We start from the raw sequence: 22,420 nt of genomic DNA on the forward strand, positions 1-22,420 counted from the left end.
TTAACATGGTCACACCAGGACATGGAAACTGAAGTAAAAAAAACCCCAATAGATTTAATTTATCCATATTTGTGTTACAATGTAGAACTTCCCAGGGTGGTTTCCATCCATGAGTTCAACACAACAAACAGAACCACAGAAACGATCCTCAATCCTTTCCTGATCTGTAAAGTCTCTGAAAAGAAGGTCACGTCTGAAAATGGAGACAGCAGAAAGTGTAGAAACAGAATTTACGTGGGGAAACCAGAAGGAAGTAGCCTCCTGAGAGGCGCCCAATAGAAATCAAGACACAGATAAATCCCATGAAGACAAAATAAAAACCTGGATAAGTTACAATCAAAAAACACACACAAACACACACAAAAAAAAAAAAGATAAAATGTGCAGAAACCCTTGTTTGACAAGCTTTGGCCCCCTGTCTTTGTGGAAAAAGGTGAAACAGCAGAGGACATTAATAGTCCCGGCAGAACAGAGATCCTCTAGATGTCCTGGAAAGGAGGAGGAGGGAGGCAGAAGCAAGGTGACAGCCGTTTTAGATCTGCCACCTTGCTTTTCTTTATTGTGAGGCCAGCAGTTGCGACTGATGCACTGTAGAAAGCAACCCTCTCATTCCTTCTGCACTCAAGTCAGTGCTTGTTGGACATGAAGAACATTTTTATATATATTTAGAATGTTACAAAAAAAAAAAGAAAAGAAAAAAATAAACAAAAAACAGCAGCACCAGCAATAACTAGTCGATTTTCACCGCAGCGTAGATTTTCCTGATGAACATGTAGGCGGCATAGAAGCCAATTGTGCCCGTTAACAGCCAGAAAGACAAGACCATGAGGGCGGTGTAGCCAAAGTACAGAAGGGAGGGGATGAACTCCACAATGTCCAGCTAGGGAAGAAAGACAAAAGGAAGCAGTTTAAGCATGCTGCACATTTCCATTTCTATTAAAGAGATATTCTTGCAATTTATCACTTGTATCTACAGTGCAGGGAACAAGATATTCTTGCCTAGAAAATAGAAAACATCTATCATTTGACATCGTTTCATGAAGGTGTGTCGTTTGACTGTCTCCCTCCCCTCACCCCTAACTGGTTGTAACAGATGGCTGCCCCTCCCTGAGCCTGGTTCTGCTGGAGGTGTCTTCCTGATAAAAGGGAGGTTTTCTTTACCACTGACACCAAGTGCTTGCTCATTCCAATATAATGCACCTACAGGTGACTGCTGTTGTGATTTGGGATATGAAAGGTCATATGAAAGGTTGTTTTTGCAGTAGTTGTAGATTTTAGTTGAAATTGTGTGAACCTTCCCCAAACCCTCTTCAATGCTCCCTTTTGAATATGCCTTCCAGCACCCCATAACATGCTCTGAACTCCCCATGGTAGGTTGCCATTTCCAGAGTTCATTTTGTTGGCCATGATCTTGTTTTCCAGCATTGTTGGAAGTATTATAGAGGAAACACAGAACCTGCAACAACAAAGATGGTGGTAGAAGTCTAACTGGAAGTTAGACTTGTGCTAGTATTAGCCAGCACTAGCTGATTACCTGCCATTTCCTATGATAAGGGCAGCTGGCTCCACTGAGCTGGTAAACTCTTAACCATAAACTGTGACTGGTTCTCAGTGAGATCCAGCTCAACCCTCTCAACCAAAAATGTTCTTCTATCTTTCAAAACTCAAGTGTCCAAAATATCAATCTTTGAAGTTACAGAACAGAAATCCACAAACCAATCAGAGACTAAATCTTATGTTTGTTTATAAAGTCCATGTCTGTACGTTAAAAGAAAACAAAAAACTAGGTCCAACAAAATAACATTTTTACATATGAGTGAGTCGATGGTGGAAATCTTCAAAATTAAATTTAATTCTGCCATCTTTCAATTCAGGTATTAGGCAGGCTTTGTCAACACTGATGACTCTTCAGGCATTGACAACAGCATGGCTAAGAACAGTGCTTTCTTTAGAGTTTATTGTGGGAGTGTCTCAAACAACCCTGTGCTTTTTACCTTGTTGACAAAGTAGAAAACGGCGTAAACAAGGACATAGAAAGCCGAGCCTCCTGAAACCAGGAAAGTTCTCCACCACCACCGGTAATCCTGACAGTGAAGAAGAGAGAGACAAGGCTGTGCATAAGTTCTTGCTCATATAATACAGATATGTGCCACACAGGTGAAAAACATAACCAACAATATGTGAGATATGTGTGTATGTGAAGTAAAAGCCTGGCAGCCAGAGACAATAGTATGCAATTAATGAGCTTACCTCTGCACAGAGCTGGAAATAAACCATCACAATGCTGATCTGAGAGCAGGACACCACCAAAATGATGAAGACCAGAAAAAGGAAGCCAAAGAGGTAATAAAACTGGTTCTCCCAGATGGCCTGGAGGTGGATGGACACGCATACACACATTGATTCTAGCATTATTGAGGAGGATTACACATCAGTTACATATCCTCTAAATAGAAAATAGATACTGTGTTATTTCTGAAAACTGTGTACCGTATTTTCCGCACTATAAGGCACACTTAAAATCATTAAATCTTCTCAAAAATCGGCAGTGCGCCTTATAATCTGGCGCGCTTTATAATCTGGTGCGCCTTATCTATGAATTCTGGCTGTGTTTACTGACTTCAAACAGATTTTATGTGGTACACGGCGCTCAAAAATCTGTCAAAAAATGTTTTAGTAGGACTTTGGTAAGCTACAAAGCCGCACTGCTTGATGGATTGTCTGTGCGTTATGGCTACCGTAGTCAGGAGCCTCGCGACTCATAGTAATCTGGGTCCAAAACTCCGTCCGCGTCAACTTTTTTCCACTTGATAAAAGTTCCCGATGTTTTTTTGACAAATGCAATCGCATGGAAAATTGCTGTAAACAGACCAACATCAGTAGGGGAGAACAACTGAGATAATCCAGCCACAATATGAGGTTAGTCATTAATGTAAGATAAAATAACCTTTATTAGTTCCACACGTGGGAAATTTGTTTTGTTACAGCAGAAAGTGGACAGTGTAAAGTTACATAGCAAAAATTAGAAAAACACTGGAACAACATATACTGTTGTTCCAGTGTTTATAGAGCAGCTACCAGAGAATTCAACATTAATCAATCAATGGTACGGAAGTGGAGGAAGCAAGAAGAATGAGTTGAGTAAAGTTTGACTTATCTGACTGTTTTGTTTCGTTTAATACGCCTTATAATCCGGTGCGCCTTATGTATGAAAACAGACCCCTTTGTCGACAGTGCAATTTATAATCCGGTGCGCCTTATGGGTCGAAAAATACGGTAATAGCATTGAAAGATGAGGAGCTCGGACATGCAACGGTGCACATGTACTTACACTGAAGATGAAGAAGAGCTCAATGAACATGGCACCAAACGGCAGGATCCCAGCCATCAGGATGCTAACGGAAAGAAGAGGAAAGATTAAATCATAATTTGCGTTTAAGCAAACCATTAGCCATTGGGACACCTAAGAATGCGAGATAGACTAAACTCTTACCCGACAAACTTGTTCATGTACCAGCGCTGCTCTGGGACCTGCCGAGGGATCTGGTTGGTGCGTACAGGGTTATCATACGGCTGTTTGCGGAAGCCAAAGTAGTAGCCAAGATAGACCAAGGGCATGGAAATGCCAAACCACATGCACAGTAGGGCCAACATTGTAGTGAATGGGACCTGAAGTGAGAGAAGACATAAGGAACACAAGAAGAATTATTCAGAAATTCAATTCGATTTTATTTACATAGCGCCAAATCACAACAAAGGTCGCCTGAAGGTGCTTTATATATGGTAAGGAAAAGACCTACAGACCATACAGAGATGATGTCAAGATGTTTAAGAATCCATGTGAGAGTTCAGTTAATCTTTAAAGTTAAACCACACCTACAGCACAGATGCTTTATTCTGTGACAAATAAGAAGACACTTCATAGGATAGTATACTTCTCCCGTGGATGCTTCCTTTAACAGTTTTACCAGCCAAAATTCCCTGCAATTGTTTTTCTACCCAACTTTAGTTTCCATTGCATCCAATCATGGTTTCCAGTTGATGTGAGTCACATTAAACCATTCTTTGGTGTCTCATCCACTCAAATACCTGTCCTTCCAGATTAGTGCCTTATTAGACCCAGACTGTACACTACATTGACTTGCTACACCATCTGGTGGTACAAATTGGTATTACAGGCAAATATGGTCCAATTCCATTTTTACTCGAGGTGGTATGGCTTCAAAACACAATAACCAACACAACACAAAGATGCTTTCAACAAAAAGTTGTTGTTCCAATTAAAGCTTTAGTTAATCTCAGAAGGGCATAAACACACAGTATCAAATTTTACAATAAAAAAAAAAGATGGAAAATCAATGATGTTGGTGTCACCTATCATCCCCAAGTTAGACTTTTCTGTGTTAGTGGCAGGAAGATAAAGAATATAAAAGTGAGTAAAGTGACTGTTTGAGATATAAAACAAACACACTCACTTTAAACATGTAACTTTTTTGTGTAATAAGGTGATTTCATTCTAAATCTCTCTTCATGACCCTCATTTAGCTCCCCCCCCCCCAAAGGTCATCTGAGGTTTTCCATAGCCCAGTTTGTATTAATAATGACTATCATATTACCAGCTTGATGATTGTCACAAAATAATTTTTATTTCAGGTTAGCTCAGATAGATTGGGTCATAACAGGCCTGAACAAAGAAGGAGGAAAGCATATTTAGCAATATGTTCCTGTCTTTAGAAATCCCCCTTGGTGGTTCTCGTTTATATGACCTCTGTGAAATAACATTGTAACAACACATGGGGTAAAGTAGGATGTGCAATCTGCTGAACACTGTACTGGAAGACGTCTGCCATCACTGTTAATGTGCATGCTGATACTATTCTGTTGAAATGCCGTTGCATCTTTCCTTTATCTTATGACATTTTCCACCAAGCCTTAATTTGGCAAAGGAGGCAGGAGGTTTTTTCGACTATTCTGCCGTACCCTGGGTCTTGGTGCAGCCTCTCAGTTCATCCTCTTCATCTCAAAACAGCTTTCTGTTAACTGGCTGCACCTCATAATCGATAAAAGTAAAGTTTGGATCAGCAGGAATATCCAAGAGCAAGGAAAAAACTGCCTGACACAGAGGATTTAAATCTTTTGGCTCACATGGATTACTTGTACATACACTGATTAAATTATCTGAAACTCTGGCCATGTTATTTTGAGCATCTAGAACTGGAACAGTATAAAAGCATAGCATATCCAGTAAAATGTGTTAAAAAGTTAATTAAGGATAAACGATTCTTCTTTTAAACAGAATGTGAAGTATGTGAAAGCATAGCTGACACACACATTTTTGAATGTGTGACTTTCAAGTCATGGCACTCACCGCTCCAGACGAGTGTTCTCCCCAGATAAAACAGTTGAGGATGAAGCAGATCCCAAAAACCACAGCAGGATACAAAGTTGCTGTCTGCATGGCAAATACAACAACAACAGTCTAAGCCTCACTGCTCACATCATTTTACGCATACACGCATTACACATATACAAACATATATATATATATACACGCACACGCACACACACACAACCCCCCACCTCCCCCGCTTCTTCACACTGCTGTAAGAACCTGAACTCACACAGAATGCTCCTTTCCTCCATCGATGACCCTTCAGTGTGCGATACAGTCTGCCAGCAAAGTAGCCACCAAATACACTGCAGGACAAACATCGACAGTGTAAAAATCAAAGAATTCTGAAACTCGGCGCCTCTCAATTCCTTAATGAGCTTTAGACAGATGAATGCGGCTCCTACCCCATAAACATGAAGAGGAAGCAGGCAGTGGTCATCAAGGCTCCTCGACTTGATGGAGACAGCATGCCCAACATGGCAACAACTAAACACAAATGAGAGCTGGATTAGAAGACTGCAGGACTCCTGGGCTCCTATGCTAAACACAGAGCTTCAGCTAGCAGGAGCTCTTCTAAACTGCAATTAAATAAAATAAGCTTCCATATGTTAATCAGAATACAAGACAATTATGCCCTGGACTAATATGGCATTTGGCAAAATTTGTGACAGTTACAATAAACACCAACAGATCATTTTGTAAAACATCACATTTTATGGATTTTAGCTTAACTCTTTGATTCAAACAACAAGTAAAATTATTTAAACATAAACAAGTAAAAAAAAAAAAATGTAAATACCTACATCTCACAAATAGGCTAGGCTACCCCTGAATCCCCGAGCAGCTCCGCAACGAAAAACATGGAACAACCATCTTTTTCTCAACAGGAAATGGGAAATGATTACACCACGAGGGAGCCGCAACGCATGAAGCTTTCATGACTACCATACTCATTATTCAGTGAGCATAGTTAAGATTCCACAGATTCTGTCATCCAAGGTTTTTCCAAAGTGGACTGAGTATAAATCACTGTCTTTGTTGCAAAGCTAGGCTGTAAACACTGTCACAATCACTGAAAAAAGTTCCTGTTGAAATATTTCAAGCCTGAAATAATCCCTGCTGGATATTTTTTGAAGATACAAGCTACAACTATTAAAGCAGATAAAGAATATAATAAGCCTGATGTTACTGTTAACTGTTCTAAACAGATATAAAAACAGTCATACGGCAAAAGAACAGGATAAATGTCATGACTAACAACATTTACATTTAACAAACTTGCACCTCTTTAAAAGATGAAGTTGAAGTTTATGGTATGTGAATCATCCACCACTCACAACTCAGGTCATTAAGAGCTGCACCTTTGCCACATAGTATGCAGTATAACAGGTGGATACTGCACCATTAACCCCCCAGCAGCACAGGGTCTAACTACTTTACTGACAGAAATTCAGCTTTGAGTATTTGTTCACACTCCTAGTGTGAAACACAGAACATTAACAATTTGCTACAGAACGTGCATTTGTTTTGTAGAAATGTGCAACACTGAGCAGTTTCATATTTTCACACTCTTATCTTTGCTGATTCATATATGTAAGGTGAGCCCTGTCACCTTGAGAGCATTCCTCGTGTTTTGTCTTTGTGAAGAAATGACAGGACTAGGACAACATGGCCTAAGCACAAATGTAAATAATGTCAGGATGTGCAGAAAACTGTTGAGAGAAATAAGAAACTCACAGATTACAATGAGGATCATGCAAAACAGCTGGATCCCTGAGCCCAGCAGAGAGCTGAGGATCATGGGATACTGTGGTGGTCTGAACACATCACCGTGGACATTCTTCCAGCCCGACTCCTCCATGGTGTCCTCCTGGTTAGAGAGGAGAAAAATGTGGTCAGGTAGTGATCATTAAGAATCCAGAGGCTGGATGCTGTGTATTTTCTTACTATGTCATCCTCTCTGTTGTAGTTAGCAATGTCTTTCCTCAAGGTCCTGATAATGATCATACTCAGAATACCTGAGAGAGAAAGGCAGAGAATAAAATACAATTGCAATATTTAATACGTTGTCATAAACCCATCAATGATCTCTTCGATATATAATAAAGTTTCATTTATATGTTTCAGTTAGCCAAAGAATGTAGTCTTATTTTATGGAGTTGTTATGAAGGATGGATAGTATGATGGTGTTTTAGTATTTTATACACAGTATTATGCTGACAAAGGCAAGTTCTCTTGACGTCCATTTTAAAAGCTGCTCAAACTTGCATCAACAATGACATGTTGAATAAACAAGTGACAGTGTTTAAAAAGACTATCCAAAACAATCAAATCAAATGCAGTGACAACAGGACAGGAAAAAGGACCTGGGTGTCACACAGAAAAACAAAACAAAAACTTCTTAAATTCAAATCTAAAGTTCAGTTGTAAATCTGCCAAATTGTATCCACTAGATTGATACATATTTTACAAATTTCTATACATTTTTGTACATATTATATAAAAAATATTATATTAGTTCATGCCTTTACTGCACCGACAGCAAACTGGTGGTGAAAATAAATCATAAAAAATAAATAGAAATGACTGAAATAGTAAGAGTAAGATGCCATGAGCCACAGGTAAATTCTAACATGAATTGGACATACCTGAGAGGAAAAAGACGACCACCACAGAGTTAACAATGGAGAACCAGTGGATCTGGACATCACTCATGGTCAGGTATGTGTCCCAGCGAGACGCCCACTTCACTTCACTCTCCTACACACACACACACACACACTACACATTTAAAATTTGCTAGTAGGTGCCCAAAATATTAGTTTGTTGCACATTATTTTTATGACTATTATTAATAAATTATTTAATTCGATTGAATATGTCAGAATAATAAACTTGAGTATAACAAAGGTACACAGCTATAACCACGTTCTTTACCAGGAACCCTGCAACGAAGGAACCAAGGCTACTGCTCCTAACATTGGTAAGGTTTGTAAACTCTGCAGTCTACTCTGACATTATATGTGTGCGCAACACTAAACATTAAACAAAGTATACATTTCAGCAACATTTAAACAGGCTTTTATTAATGAGGATTGTAATCAAGTTAAAGCAGTTATGTAAACAAAGTCATTTGAACAGATTATTCAGGGCTACAGATTTTTATGACTACTGGGTTGCAAGACTTGAAAACACATTCAGCCTTAACTGACCTCCCAGTGTACAGAGTAGGTGAACAGGACTTCATTCTCCTTGGTAGGGTCGATGTCTTGAGCGGCAGAGCCACTGGGTTCAGGTAGGGTGCAGGTCTTCAGCGCCTCTGCAGGCTTCAGATCTGAGGAGAAAAATAATAGGACACAGGATGGAGTATACTAAGTATAAGCGGTAATCTTTACTTAACTTTTTAGTCAACAAATCTACTTCCTCTTTCCTTTAACTCACTACAGGCCTAAAGCAACATCAGGCGATTCAAAAAGAGTATGCTGACACTAACCTTCTACTTTGACACTCCGGGGTATAACCTCAAATCGCACCACCCTGTAGTCATGAAGGTCCCCCTCCACCAGTTTCTCCTTGTGGAAGTACAAGATGAAGGACAAGTGGTTGTGCAGATAAAACTGGGAGGGAGAAAAAAAAAGAGAATAATTTAACACTCTTCATATATTCATGTCTTTACTCTCTGCATATGGACTACATCACCAACTAAAGCTGACCTCTCGTGTATATATCCAACCTTAAATTGAGTGCAACTTGCAGAAAATTATATGCTGCAAAGTTTTTAAATCATGTTTTTGGGATTCATTTAAATATTCTTCTCCTGAAAGGGAAACTCCTGGAATTACATACACCATAAGGCCAGCTGCAAAAATACCCGTGCAAAGGTTTCAGTCATAGAACTGACACTATGTCTCTAAAGCAAAGGCTTTGTGCTGCCACAGACGATCAGTAAATCATTCTTTATCACCCTTTATTTTGAATCATTCTTTAAAATTCCAACCTGAAGGGCAATTTCAGGAGCCAGTAAAAACATTAAACTACTACTACTGAATGTAATCATTAGTTATTATTAAGCTCTTGCTCTTTCACAGTGCATCTTTTGTCCCATCTTCCACCCTTCACCCCTAAATAGTCACGTAGTTGACCGTTCCTCCTTGAGCCTGATTGTTGGGGTTCTCTCTGTTATTGTTCAGTGTATTGTAAGGTATGTAAGCCATATGCCTTACAATATAAAGAGCTTTGAGGAGACTGTTGCTGTGATTTGGCGCTATATAAATAAAAATGAATTGAGGAGCCTTGATGACCACTGCCTGCTTCCTCTTCATGTTTATGGGGGAGGAGCCACATTTATCTGTCTAAAGCCAGTTAAGGACAGATAAAGTTTCAGTAAGTTTCAGAATTCTTTGATTTTTACACTGTGTTGTCCTGTTGATGTTTGTCCTCCAGTGTATTTTGGCAGCTTTTTTGTTGGCAGACTATCCAATGAATTTGTGGGGAAACATGGTAAATATTCTGTAAATACTTTGGTACTGATCAGCAGCAATTTAAGTTACGTGCACTCTTCTCCTTTAAGCAGAAATGGAAGAGTCTGTGTAATGTACGTACCTTGTTTTTGTCAAAGAAGCCCAATCTGTAGCCGTGTTCAAACTGGACATCTTTTATCGTGTCCTTCTTTTGATCCTCCTCTTCTCCTCCCTCTCTGCTTGGATACTCTAACCTGGTGGCAACTGGAAGGTTATCTGCAATACTGCAATCACACAAAAGAAGGGATTTAAAAACAACAAAATAGATGCTTTAGAAGCAAGTCAGCCCAGAGATATAAAGCCTATCAAACCGGACAAGCATTTAAATGAATTCAGCCTGCTGAAAGCAGTAAGAAGGGACGCTCACAGGTGAACATAATACTCCTCCTGGATTCGCTCAGCCATCAGCTTACTCTCGTCTATGTTGAGCTTTCTCTTTTCACACACCAGCTCACATTTCTTGTCTTTACTCATCTCCACGTTATAAAGGGTGTTTACAATACGGTCTCCACGTAAGACCTCACCTATAAACAACAAGGAAACCACACACACACACGCAAAAAAAACCCAAAAAAACAAAACAAAAAAATCACAAATATATTTATAGATATATATGATAAAAATTTAAACAATTTTAAACTTATCACATAAGCAGCAGTGCACTCACCCAGGTTCTCTCCCTTGTAGAAGACCTTTTTTGGTTTACAGAATGGCAGGGAATAGTATTCATAAGGAAGCTGGGTACGGGAGCTGGTCAGCTTTACCGCCTGAAAAACAAAAGGATCTCTTTCCAGTGTTTGCACCATCATTGTTTTATCTTTGACGATGAGAGAGACAAGCATCAGCAAATTTGTCAGAGTACAATAGGGTGAGAACACCCCAAACTGGCTCCCGTTCTCCCATTCCTGGGAGAACTGTATGTCAAAGATTTTAACACTCAGTTTCATCTTTTTGTATGTTAGAACTTCACCCTTCTCTGTGGCTTGGTGGCAGACCAATGACCGCACAAGCAACAGTGAGCCACAGACTGGGGACTGAGTTTGAGAACCAGTGCTCTAATAACCATCCTGGGTGCTCTGGCTCAGAAGTAATGGCTTATGGTCAGACTATCTCACATCTTCAAACTGTGAGGGCAAGGTTTGCTGGATTAAAGTGCTCACTTGGAGAAAAGCACATGGTGTGAATTTTTGAGTGAAAAGACACATTTTTAACATCACTCAGATAGCAAGCTGTGCAAAGTAAAGACTCTTCAGTTGATCAAAGTATGCTAAACGCACCAGCCAGACTTTGCTGAAGCTTACAATTATTCCCAAACATCAAATATTCTGCCTCCCATTTCCTGCTACAGAACCCAAAATCTAATAAACACAAGATTTTAGAGTGAAATATTTCAAGGGGTCTGTAATCAAAGCCATGTTTAGAAGCCATGGTGTGTAGCCATTTTCACTAATTTAATAGAGTCAAAATATTTTTTTCAGTTCTTGTCGTAGATACTTATTAGCAACTCTGCCATCTAGAAGTATCACGTCTACCCCTTTAAATGAATGAAAACAAATTTACAGACAGTACTGTTCTGCAGCAGACCTGTGGCAGTTGCTCTCCCACTGCTCACTCTCTGTGTGCAGTTACTGCACCCACACAGAGGTTGTGTAGTTCAAAAGATATTTAACTTTCTGCTGCTTCAAACTTTCTACCCTTTAGATAAAGAAAAAACAACCAACCAAACAAAAAAAAAAAACAAAAAACAAAAAACACTGTCTGGTGATGTTGCCAGATGATGCAATTATTTTTAAAACGAAAGAGTTCACCCTGTCATCTTGTCCACCTGACCCTCCGCTCACTCACTGCAGTGATCATTTTGTGTCATTTCACCTCATCATTGCTAATTATCGCCTTTATCGCCTAAAACTAGGGACTTTTCAAACCCTTGTAAGCAGCTAGTGATAAATGAGTGACAACTCCCTCTGTGATGAGTTGAATGTAGCTTTCCCCCCTGAGTGCTCATAGTACAGCCGATATGTTTAGCAGTGAATTTTCATCTTACCTTGATATCTACAACGTCGCCATCATGGAAATTCCGTGGAGCTACTCCAGGAACATAGAAGGACCGGCTCACAGGCAGCAGGGACAACAGCAAAAAGGCCCACCACCTCACCTGCAGAGCGGACACACGTTAGATTTGACAATGAATTCCATGCGTGTCTCTGTTGTACTGTGTGCTGACAGTGGAATGAAAGTTGAGAAGCAAGTTCCGGCAGCTTGATAATGCCTCTGGGCACGATTTTGGAAACCTTCTACAAACCCAATTGTGACCAAAAAAAAGACACTGCTTAAAAAAAATACGTGAACTATTTTTTTTAAACAGTAGAATATGCATAAAATGTTCTAAAAAACGTATCTGTTAAAGAAAAATATAAACTCTTTGAATTTGACTGGAGCAACACGTCACAAACTTGGGAAAGACTGGAAAAGTAAGTGTTACTAAAAACAAACAGCAGGAGAAACATTTAGAATGTATTAGGTTAACTGGCAACAAACCAGAAAGATGACTGGATATAAAAAGAGCATCTCAGTAAGGCATAGTCCCTTAGAAGGTGTGCAGAGGTTCACCAACCTGCAAAAAATCTACATCTACAAATATCATAATAAGGCTGCTCAATGTAAAATTACAAAGACTTTGAATGTCTCATAGTCTACACTACATGATATGAAAAGATTCCACGAATCTGGAGAAATTGCTGTGAACAAGAGTCAAGGCTGAAAATTAAAACTGAATTCCACATCATGCTGTATCAGTGACAACAGCACGGCTTTGCAGTAAAATTCCAGTTGCTGAACTGGCCTGCCTGCAGTACAAACTGTTTATAAAACAAAAACAATATGACAAAAAAGTCCAAGACTGCTGGGCAGCTACAATTTGACAAAACGGGACAAAATTCCTACATTCAAACTCCAGACATTTACAGACTGTTACACAGGAGTAAACATGGCCCCGTTCCAACTTTTCTTTGATGTGCTGCTGTCATCAAATTCAAAATGAGCTAATATTGCTCTTCAACACACAGATCTGACTTATTTTTTATGTTCAGTTGTGATTAAAAAATGGCTTTATGGCAGATCACTTTGGTTATTTCTTACTTATAGCTCTTGATCAATATGACACCTAAACTAAGGCATTATTAAAAATACTGTTTAGTTTATCTTCTAGGAAGCCTGTCTTAAATTTCTGACAGTATTGCATCTCCTGGATGAGGTAGATAAGGTGCATGAGTTTTTGTAAATGTGTATCCACAATAAAGAAAAGCCAGTATATCAACATTCTCAGAACTGAGGCTTGGCCTGTGCATTGATATGTATCCTACTGCAAAAAGCAGACAATTATATTTTAAATATTAATTTAATTTAATATAATATTTTACATAGATTTTATGCCTACTTTGTAGGGTTGCACGATTTTGCATAAAATGAGAATAACGATTTTTTGGCTTAGAATTGAGATCACGATTCTCTCACGATTTTCTTTTCCAGTATAAATATTTATTGCACTTATTAACTGCACATCAACTTCGTAACAGTTGAGATTGAACATAAAAACAATAAATAAACATAAAAACAACAAATGTCTCACATTTTGTTGTTGCCGCAAAATGTTGTACTGCTTGAAATTCCGTCTCCACCGTTGCTCGACACTGCGTGTATAGAGCAGGTAGTGCAACAATAGAAAAATAGTTGCAGGACGGCACTGTGTAGCGTTTGTCTAGGGTGTTGATCATTTTCCTAAATCCCTCGTTTTGCACAGTGTTGATGGGAGCCATATCTTTGGTCAGGTGATAAGTAATTTCTTTGTGCCTGCAGGAGTTCGACGGGTATAGGGAAGCGCTGTATAAGGTTCCCGTTATTGATGTTTGCGTGGTTGACCGGGACGGATTTTCTCCCGTCACTTTCTCCTCATCCCTGACGTGCTCTCCGTTGTTTTTCCCCTGCTAATTTTAGCATCACACGGCACAGCTTCTGTATCACGTGGTATAAGGCTCCGCCCTTGTCATTTGTTGAGCAGGAAGAGTGAGCGCTTGTTTCCATGCAGATTACGTCCCGGATCAAAATGCGGTACAATCATTGTCGTCGTCTTTTTTTTTTTTTTTTTAAATCGTTGTTATTTGGAAATGAGATCGCACATAAGTATGAATCGAGATCGCGATTTTCTAACGATTAATCGTGCAGCCCTACTACTTAGTTAACAGTACATCTGCATATTTTACAAACAGCAGTAGTTGAGAGCAGCAAGTTTGCGGTGGAGCTTGCTGAGCAGGTAGAGTGGTTCTTATGCAGCACTTTTCTACTCCCTACTAAAGCAAAGGGCTTTATATAACATGACTCATTCACCCATTTACACACATTCCCAAATTATTTCTGATGGATGCATCTGAGGACAACTTGGGGTTCCAAGAATGCCAGAGCAATTGGAGCAACCAGGGATCGAAATGCCAAACCTTCCAATTAAAAGATAACCTTCTCTACCTCCTGAGCAATAGAGATTGACAGACCACGTGACTTTCGCGCATTGCATGCCGGGAACTCGTGGCAAAACAATCCAAGTACCTGCATCAAATGCAAACGTTCATTCTTCGGTTCCAATAAATTCTTGCTTTTTCTTTGCCCCCCAAAAAGGTATGTACAAAACGAAGGAGAACAATGCCGGTCCGTACAAAGACAGACTTGATGAAAAGTCAAAGAAAAGATACGAGGAAAAAAAATCAAACCAGTGAAAGGGTCAGACCCTTACGAGCACACAGAGGGACAAAATACGTTAGCGTGCTGCCCAACTTTCACCACGCTCAGATTTATAATTATACGCTTCTTGGAGTGAGTGCATACACTCGTGAAGTTTAGTAACTTCAGGTCACTGCAACAAGCCCAGGTACAGTTTACCGACGGATGGGTACAGGACCTTGAAATGCACCGTGTAGAAAGTAAAGACCATCGTACATATAAGTTTACCAGTCTCACAAATCATCTTCATAAATACACATTCGTTAACTGTTTATTAATATAACCTTTGAGCTCAACGGTAATTAATTAGTAGTGGAAATAATTTCTGGTAGTGTAACAGAAATGTAGCAGTGACAATAATATTGTATGCTGTAATCGTACTGGGCAATTAGTGATACAAAACAACTGTTTTATCCTGTGAATAAAAGTAAATGTTTTTGTCAGTGTACCATAATAACAGAAGCGAAACGCAATATTGTGTCAGGACAATTCACTATTTATGCACAATAAACAAAGGAGCATAGCGCCACAATTTCTGTTCAGCGCCAGACGTGCTTGTAACCTATATCACTAATTATGTTAAGAAAAATGACGCATTAACTACAACAGCAGACTGACCTTTGTAGAAATGCTTGGAGCAGACTAACCTGTGAGCTGGAGTGTTCTGGGACGTTATATTTGCTCTTTGAATGGCTGCAATCCAGTCGCCTCTTTGTTACTTCGGAAATATGGCTCGAACAATTTCTCTTCAACGACCTAATTCGATAACAACCGATCTCTTTACCCGTCGGCTTTCCGTGGCTGTCATGCGACCGGCTACTGCAGTTAATAATACAACAGCTTCTTGCCATTTTTTGGGTTTCTTTTTATCGCTGTATAACTGATTTCAATTGAAAGCCTACGTGCGCTAGTATCTCTTGCCACGAGTTCCCAGAATTCTTTGCGGTTTTACCCCTAAGTGACGTCACATTTTCAATCTCTATAGCCGCTGCAACTCTATTTTTGGTTGCAAATGTGGGTGACATGCTCACTTTTACACAGTGACAACTAAGCGCTACAGAATCGTATCGAGGCAAAAAAAAAAAAAAAAGCTTCTAGTTATTTGAGTTTCTCCATTTCAAAGAACACCTTCCATACACCTTTACTACAATAATGAGAAAGGTCTGCCAACAGTTTAATCATTCATCAACTTCAACTGTGCGCATGTGTAAGTGAACCAAACAAAAGTCCTCTCAGTGCTTTTATTTTTTCATCTCATCATCTTAATCGTCATTAAGAAATAGAAGGGGGTCCCATCAGAGCAGTAAATATCATTTACATATTTTAAAAATAATCGATTACCTTGCATGTTTGAATAAATTGGCAAAGCTATGCAACAAAGATCCTCTGGAATATTCATCACAGTCTGAACTGTGAAAGGAACTTCAGTGCTCCTCAGCAGGGACACAGTCTGACTGTTGCATAGCTGATCCAAGCACTGGCATCTTTACAGTGGAGAACTCTCTCACATGACCACATGACATGACTCTAAGTGTTAACCTGACTATACCACCACATGTTCCTCACATGTAAGCTGCTCCAGGAGGGGACATGTTCAGATTTTTTGATTAAATCAGCTTTTTCAGAAATGCAGTCAGTTGAGCTGCATATTAATTATGCCACAGCACAAAAGTTATTCGTGCATATTCTCAACTTCCTCTTCATCTCGTTTGTTAGGTGGCAGTCACAATTGATCATTTTTACTGACTTGTCTGCTCCACGTTATATGCAGCGTGTGTGTGTGCTTGCATGAGAAGGTGCGCTCACTGAGAGCGCCCAAAGGCAAAACTAGCAGTAATGCAGTAAAAACTCAAACACTGAGCTGAAATGAGACTACCCAAAATAAAATAGGAGTTCTATGAATAGATACCCCCCCCCCCCCCCCCACCCCCACCCCATCATTAGTAATATTTCATCATTAAATACTCATTCAGTAATACTAATACTCGCTGGGTTGTTTTTTTTTTACAAAGTTAAGAAAGTGTAAGCTGAGGCTTGTGTTGTCTCAGACATCAAAAATGACTCCACTTCTCTTCCCAGTAGTGAGGAACACGGCTTACTACTTAATTCAAGGTATATTCTCAAGGCAGACATCAACTCTTTTAAATCTTCTTGCCTCCATCCAGTTTGCAGGACAACTGAAATCAATGTTCTCTAACAGTTGTTTTGAAATTTGTACAGAGATTTAAGATTGTCACTATGTGTAAATTCGATACGATCTTTACGTTTTAACAGAGAAGCCTGAGCTGACAAGAGTGCCTTTACTTACTGTAGTTAAGAAGACATTTTGCGGACATGCGCTAATTCTGATAGGCAAAACGTCCCGTTTTATTACTACATGTTAAAAAATGAACTGAAATGATTCAACACTGAAAAAACATTTGTATTAGCATTAAGCATAAAGAAGTGATCGAAGTTACCAACCACGAATCCTGAAACAAGACTGCATTTATGTTATCATGCGCTACCAACCCGATTTACGTTAAGTTTATACTTTGTAGCTGTTCCTGAGCGGTCATTTTACCATCTCTTTTAGGACTGTAACACACGCCGACACAGCGCTAACAGCTAACATTTCCCTAAAGATTGCAAAACCTGTTTATTTTGACAGTGCATCACATGACAGTCTGAAAGCCCAGCGTTTCACAGTTCATACTCTGTCAGGGCAATTTTATATATTCCACACAAATGACACGAATCTGTTTTAAAGAGTCACCGCTTACTGACAACCAGGCTAGGTAGCTAGCTAACTCGTTTAGCAGGATCGTGAACATTCAAATAGCAGCGAATTCCAATGAAGTTTAGTCTAGTTAACATTAAATAGCACTTGATCGGTCTACTTAAGACCTACACTTTCCCACGACTTCAGTGCGATGTCCGACATAATTTGGAATGAAAGAAAGAGCAATGTACTGTTTAAAGCAAAAAGAGTTCGCTTTATTTCCACTTACCATAGCCGCGGCCGCCATTTTGAATACGTGTCATTACTGACGTTGCGGAAGTAGACTAAAGTGGTTTTTCTCTGGCATGTTTCCTGTTGTGTTTAATGAGAGGTGCAGTGAAAAATGCTCCATTACAAGTTAAAATCCCCCCTTTAAAAATAATATTTAGCTATAATTAGGTAAACATAATTAGGAAAATATTATTTTAAATAGTCCTCACCAGACTACAGAAAACTGTATAGCTATTAGCTATTAACTATAATAACATTTTACTTTTTATTTATTTTAGGTTAAGTTCAACTTGAGCTATATATATGTATCGCCCCTGCAGGCAGTCTATCCTTCAAGCTTGGGTCCTCTACCAGAGGCCTGGGAGCTTGAGGGTCCTGCGCAGTATCTTAGCTGTTCCTAGGACAAAACAGCAAAACAGCTGCTTTGATCTCATCCCTTCCTTTCTACGGATCATATTGTCTGTTGCAAACATCATGGTCCACAGAGCTTCTGCCTGACCTCATCAGTTAATCAGTCCCACCCCCACCTTGGAACCATCAGTCACTCCTATCCAGCACCTCACCACTGTCTCTCTGTCCACATATATGTCCTGCACCCCCTTACATATTTCTCTGCTGCTCCTGACTTCCCCATGCACTACCACAGTTCCCCTCTTACCACACTATCATATTCTTTATCTAGATTCACAAAGACACAGTACAATTCATTCTGACATGAGTCAGAATGAGTAGGTACTTCTCTATCAACACCTTCAAATCAAACAACACATCCATTGTGCTCTATTGCTGTCATATTGCTGCTCTCTGATTGTGACACTATCATATAGAGATGGACATGCAACCTAATTAAACATTATATAATACTGTAAGGCATTGCTGTAGCAATGCCATGGCAAGAGCAACCATAAAGAGAACAGAAACCACAATGAGCCCATTCATTCATAAGTCATCCATAAGTCCCTGTTAATTCTCCTACCTACCTTACAAACTCCATTGGTAAATAGTGTTTATCATTATGTTTAAACAAACTTAACGACTGATGCCAGTCATTGAAAATAAAGAGGACTTATCCGTCTGCAAGTGAAAAAAAGAGGAAAAAATTGGAAGATGAGAAAAAAAAGCAAGACGGTGGTGAGTGGAGTAGACAGTAATGATAAAAGTATAACTAAAGTATAACTAAATGCTGCCATAACATAACTTTCACCAGAATTGTTGGGTCTGCGCTTCACAGGTCCCGCTGGTTTAGAGACTTATTCCCGTTAACGAAGCAAGACGAACAGCTCAACCGGTTTTTTACATGCTAGCATGGGAAGGATCTCAGAGCAGCCCTTCTGTCCTCGGTCTCTTCGAAGAACCACCTTCCCCTGCAGCCTTTTATTTTGTGACACACAGTTTACACAAACACCCATTGTAACCCCCCCTATGGTGTATCATAAACCCTAAGGCACTGAGTGTGTATGTGTTTGTAAGTGTGTGTGTGTGTGTGTATGTGTATTCATGTGCACGTGAGTGTGTGTGTGTTTGTGTTTGGGGGTGCGTTTGTGTGACCTCCTGCTCACCAAAATGGTCATAAAGGCAGGAAGTTTACTAAACAAGAAAACAGAACCCTCACATAGGATGTGCCTATCCGGTTGTTCAGTCTGACGTCACTAGCCGTGTCTGGGTCTAAACTCCACTGCAGGTCCATATATCAAACGATCACTATGGCATTACTGAGAGTTGAAAAACTGTCTAAAGTCTTTCATCTTTAATAAAATGATCAGCGTTCTGCTCTACCAGGTGTAACAATTAAGTTTAACATCCAGGCATCCATGAAAACGGAATTTATGACATTTAACGGCGTTAGAAGTTAGCAGGGAGTTAGCTTGCTAGCTTCTATCTAAATACAATATAGCATGTCCTGACTGCGGGGTTTTGGAAACAAATTAAAACGTACAGCTCTGTTATCACTTCCAGCATAAATGAAGACAGAAAACTAAAAAGCAGTGACGTTTGTAGGGTTACTGAAGTTGGGCTAGCTGGTATATAATGATGTGCTACGTGACCGCTAGCGACACAGCTATGCGCTATTATGAACAAGTTAGCTTGTTCATAATATAAACAAGCTAACTTTTTTTCCACTCGATAAAAGTTAACGTGAGTGTTCTCGGTGGTCAGGAACAAATGTAATCGCATGGCAGGATGCTGTAAAAGGACCAAACTTCAGCCGGGAGAACAACTGAGATAATCCATCCACAATATGAGGTTAGTCATTCATATACTGCTGCATGGGCTGGGCTGTAGTTACATCCTAAGGTTTTAAAAACTGAGCTTAAATAAATGATTAGCGGTAATAAAAGCCGAGGGAGGTCAACAGTGATCACTGACTGTTTTAGGAGCTTTTTGAGATTAAATAGAAGAAAATACATAACATTAAACATGTTAACAACACAAAAGCCATATTAAACGCAGACTACTTTAGGCCAGGAAGTAGGATTCGTCGTGTCATCACTGAACAACCGGATAATAAAACACAACACTACATTTAACAATTTGACTCCAACAAGCATCACATTATTTTTTGTTTACTTTGACATTTACCATTAGTTAGCAGAGCTGCCTCGTACATTCATGTCTTCTGGCTGTGATGTGATGAAATTGAGTGATGGGGCTTGGAATCAGAGTTAGGACAGTTTATGGAAGCTGTTACATTGCTTCAATAAAACAAAAACTAAAGTGTAAACGCTGCATAGTGAACGCTGTGCCCGAGAAGAACATTCAGAAGTTGAATTTGAAGAATTGTAAATCTGTAATGTGAAATTGTTGTTAATATGTTACTGTTATAAGCAGTGTTGGTCAAGTTACTTGAAAATAGTAGTTACTAATTACTGATTACTTCTTCAAGAAAGTAATCCTGTTACTTTACTGACTACTTATTTTTTAAAAGTAATTAGTTACTTTATTACTTAGTTACTTTAAAAAACAATATACAATATACAACCTGATTACGTTATAAAGAAATAGACCTTTCAGTCCATTTCTACTTTTTCTGCACAATCCATCATATAAAATTGAATCAAATGAAAAAGTCTTTTTTTTAAATTGTTTTATGAGCTTTAATCTTTTAACTTAATGCACATTGTGTCAAGCAAAAATGAAATCATATGCAACTGTCTTTGACTTAAAGAAATTATTTTACATTTAAACCTATTTTCTGCATATTCCAGAATATAAAATAAAATTATTTTTTTCTGTTTACACGCACTCTTTCAAATAGATGCAAGTAAAACACAGCAATAAATAAATAAAATCAAAGATTCAGCAGCACTAAGTCCTGTTGCTCTTTAATCTATTTTCACCTGTTTAGCAGGAGTGGGGCAGGTGGAGGTGGCATAGCTTCAATATTTTCCTGGGCCCATAACCTGTTAGCAGAGACGGGTCTTCCAGCAGAATCTGCGTGAATATTGAAGATACTTATTATCTAGACGGAGGAATAATCACACGTGGGGCATCGGCTTTTACCGGAACATTCACACCAAAGTGACTTTGTTTATTGAACTCTTGCGTATACTCCGCAGCATAACAGGAAGCATCCTTTCAAAATAAAATCACAACAGATGACAATGAGGCATACCTAATAACTAGCTCAACAGTAGGGCAACTTTTAGACCATCTAAATCTTATGATTTAATAAAGAAATTTGCAGACTTGCACAGAGATTGTAAAATTATGATGACTGATTTGGAGATGAAGACAACAGACGACGAGGACGGGGAGGAACAGGGGTTTAAATGCACCAAGGAGACAGTCAGAGAGAACTCGAGACAACTGGAGACAATTAAGGATGCAGGGACTGACAGAGACAGGGAAGAAGTCTCATCATGACGAGTAAAGTTTATATTGCCTGGCTGGGCAGTTCTCTGGGTTTACAGCTTGGTTAGCCTGATCAAGTCTGTGAGCAGCAGGGTGCTGAATCCACTGGCAAATGTTGATGTACTCAAAGAGCCAATAGAGGGATACATCAGATCCAAACCATCCCTTGGTTACATTTTTGAGTTGAAAGCAGCTGAGTTGCACCTTGTGCCTGAGGATGAAAAAAATGTCAGAAAGCGGTGTGTACAAACTCCATATGTAGGATATATGGAAAAGAAATAGAAAAAACTTATAAAAGACTTGCATAAGATTTGGCTTACTTCATATAGTGAATCATATAAGGCTTATATGATTTACTCATGAAAGTGGCCACTTTCTCATTACTTTCATATATTGTTATAGTAAGTATCCAAAACATACAAGTTTCATTTATATAATTTTTCAAGGGATCTTATATCTGTTTTCACTCTTGTATGCTTTTCATACAAGTTTCACAAGACAGATACAAACTTTATAAGATTTATATATATATCTTTTCCATATAGGCATATCCCTCACTAGTTGAGAGTGAGACTGCTGGAAACATTGGAGCATTGTAGTACATGTCAGTTTTCAATATGGAGGAAACTCTAAAGCACAACAAGAGCCTTGGAAAATAGAAAAAATTGCTAACCTCCTTGGCTTCTCCCATGAAGCGATAGATAAGATTGTCCACCAATGGCGTACTATCCATCTTAGTAAAAGGAATGAGACAAAAAACACAATGGACTTCTGGAGTGAGATTTGGAAGTACAGGGATGCAGCTGATATCAACCCATTTCAAGAACTTGCCATGGCTGATGTGTCTGTATTGTCCTTGCCACACTCAAATGCTGAAGTTGAGAGAGTATTCAG

General features: G+C 39.1%; 1 protein-coding gene across 2 annotated transcripts; it reads right to left on the minus strand.

The window, feature by feature from the left end:
• Window positions 1-29: 29 nt before the first annotated feature.
• tm9sf4 (transmembrane 9 superfamily protein member 4) lies at window positions 30-17,719 on the minus strand. Of its 2 annotated transcripts, none has more exons than XM_026154096.2 (18): window positions 17,673-17,719; window positions 11,957-12,067; window positions 10,580-10,679; window positions 10,280-10,436; window positions 9,995-10,136; window positions 8,886-9,009; window positions 8,605-8,726; window positions 8,041-8,152; window positions 7,340-7,410; window positions 7,130-7,262; window positions 5,797-5,878; window positions 5,622-5,697; window positions 5,369-5,452; window positions 3,494-3,669; window positions 3,332-3,395; window positions 2,251-2,370; window positions 1,995-2,084; window positions 30-880 (listed from the first exon to the last, which is right to left on the minus strand). In XM_026154096.2, exons 1-18 carry the CDS (start codon window positions 17,688-17,690, stop codon window positions 731-733), a joined length of 1,932 nt encoding a protein of 643 aa, XP_026009881.1. In that variant the 5' UTR covers window positions 17,691-17,719; the 3' UTR covers window positions 30-730. The 2 variants fall into 2 exon arrangements, with proteins under 2 accessions (XP_026009881.1, XP_080151557.1); XM_080295431.1 differs by lacking the exon at window positions 17,673-17,719 and adding an exon at window positions 15,330-15,548.
• Between the last annotated feature and the right edge of the window lie 4,701 nt (window positions 17,720-22,420).

Source organism: Astatotilapia calliptera, chromosome 20 (genome assembly GCF_964374335.1).
Source record: "Astatotilapia calliptera chromosome 20, fAstCal68.1, whole genome shotgun sequence".
Taxonomy (NCBI): Eukaryota; Metazoa; Chordata; class Actinopteri; order Cichliformes; family Cichlidae; genus Astatotilapia; species Astatotilapia calliptera.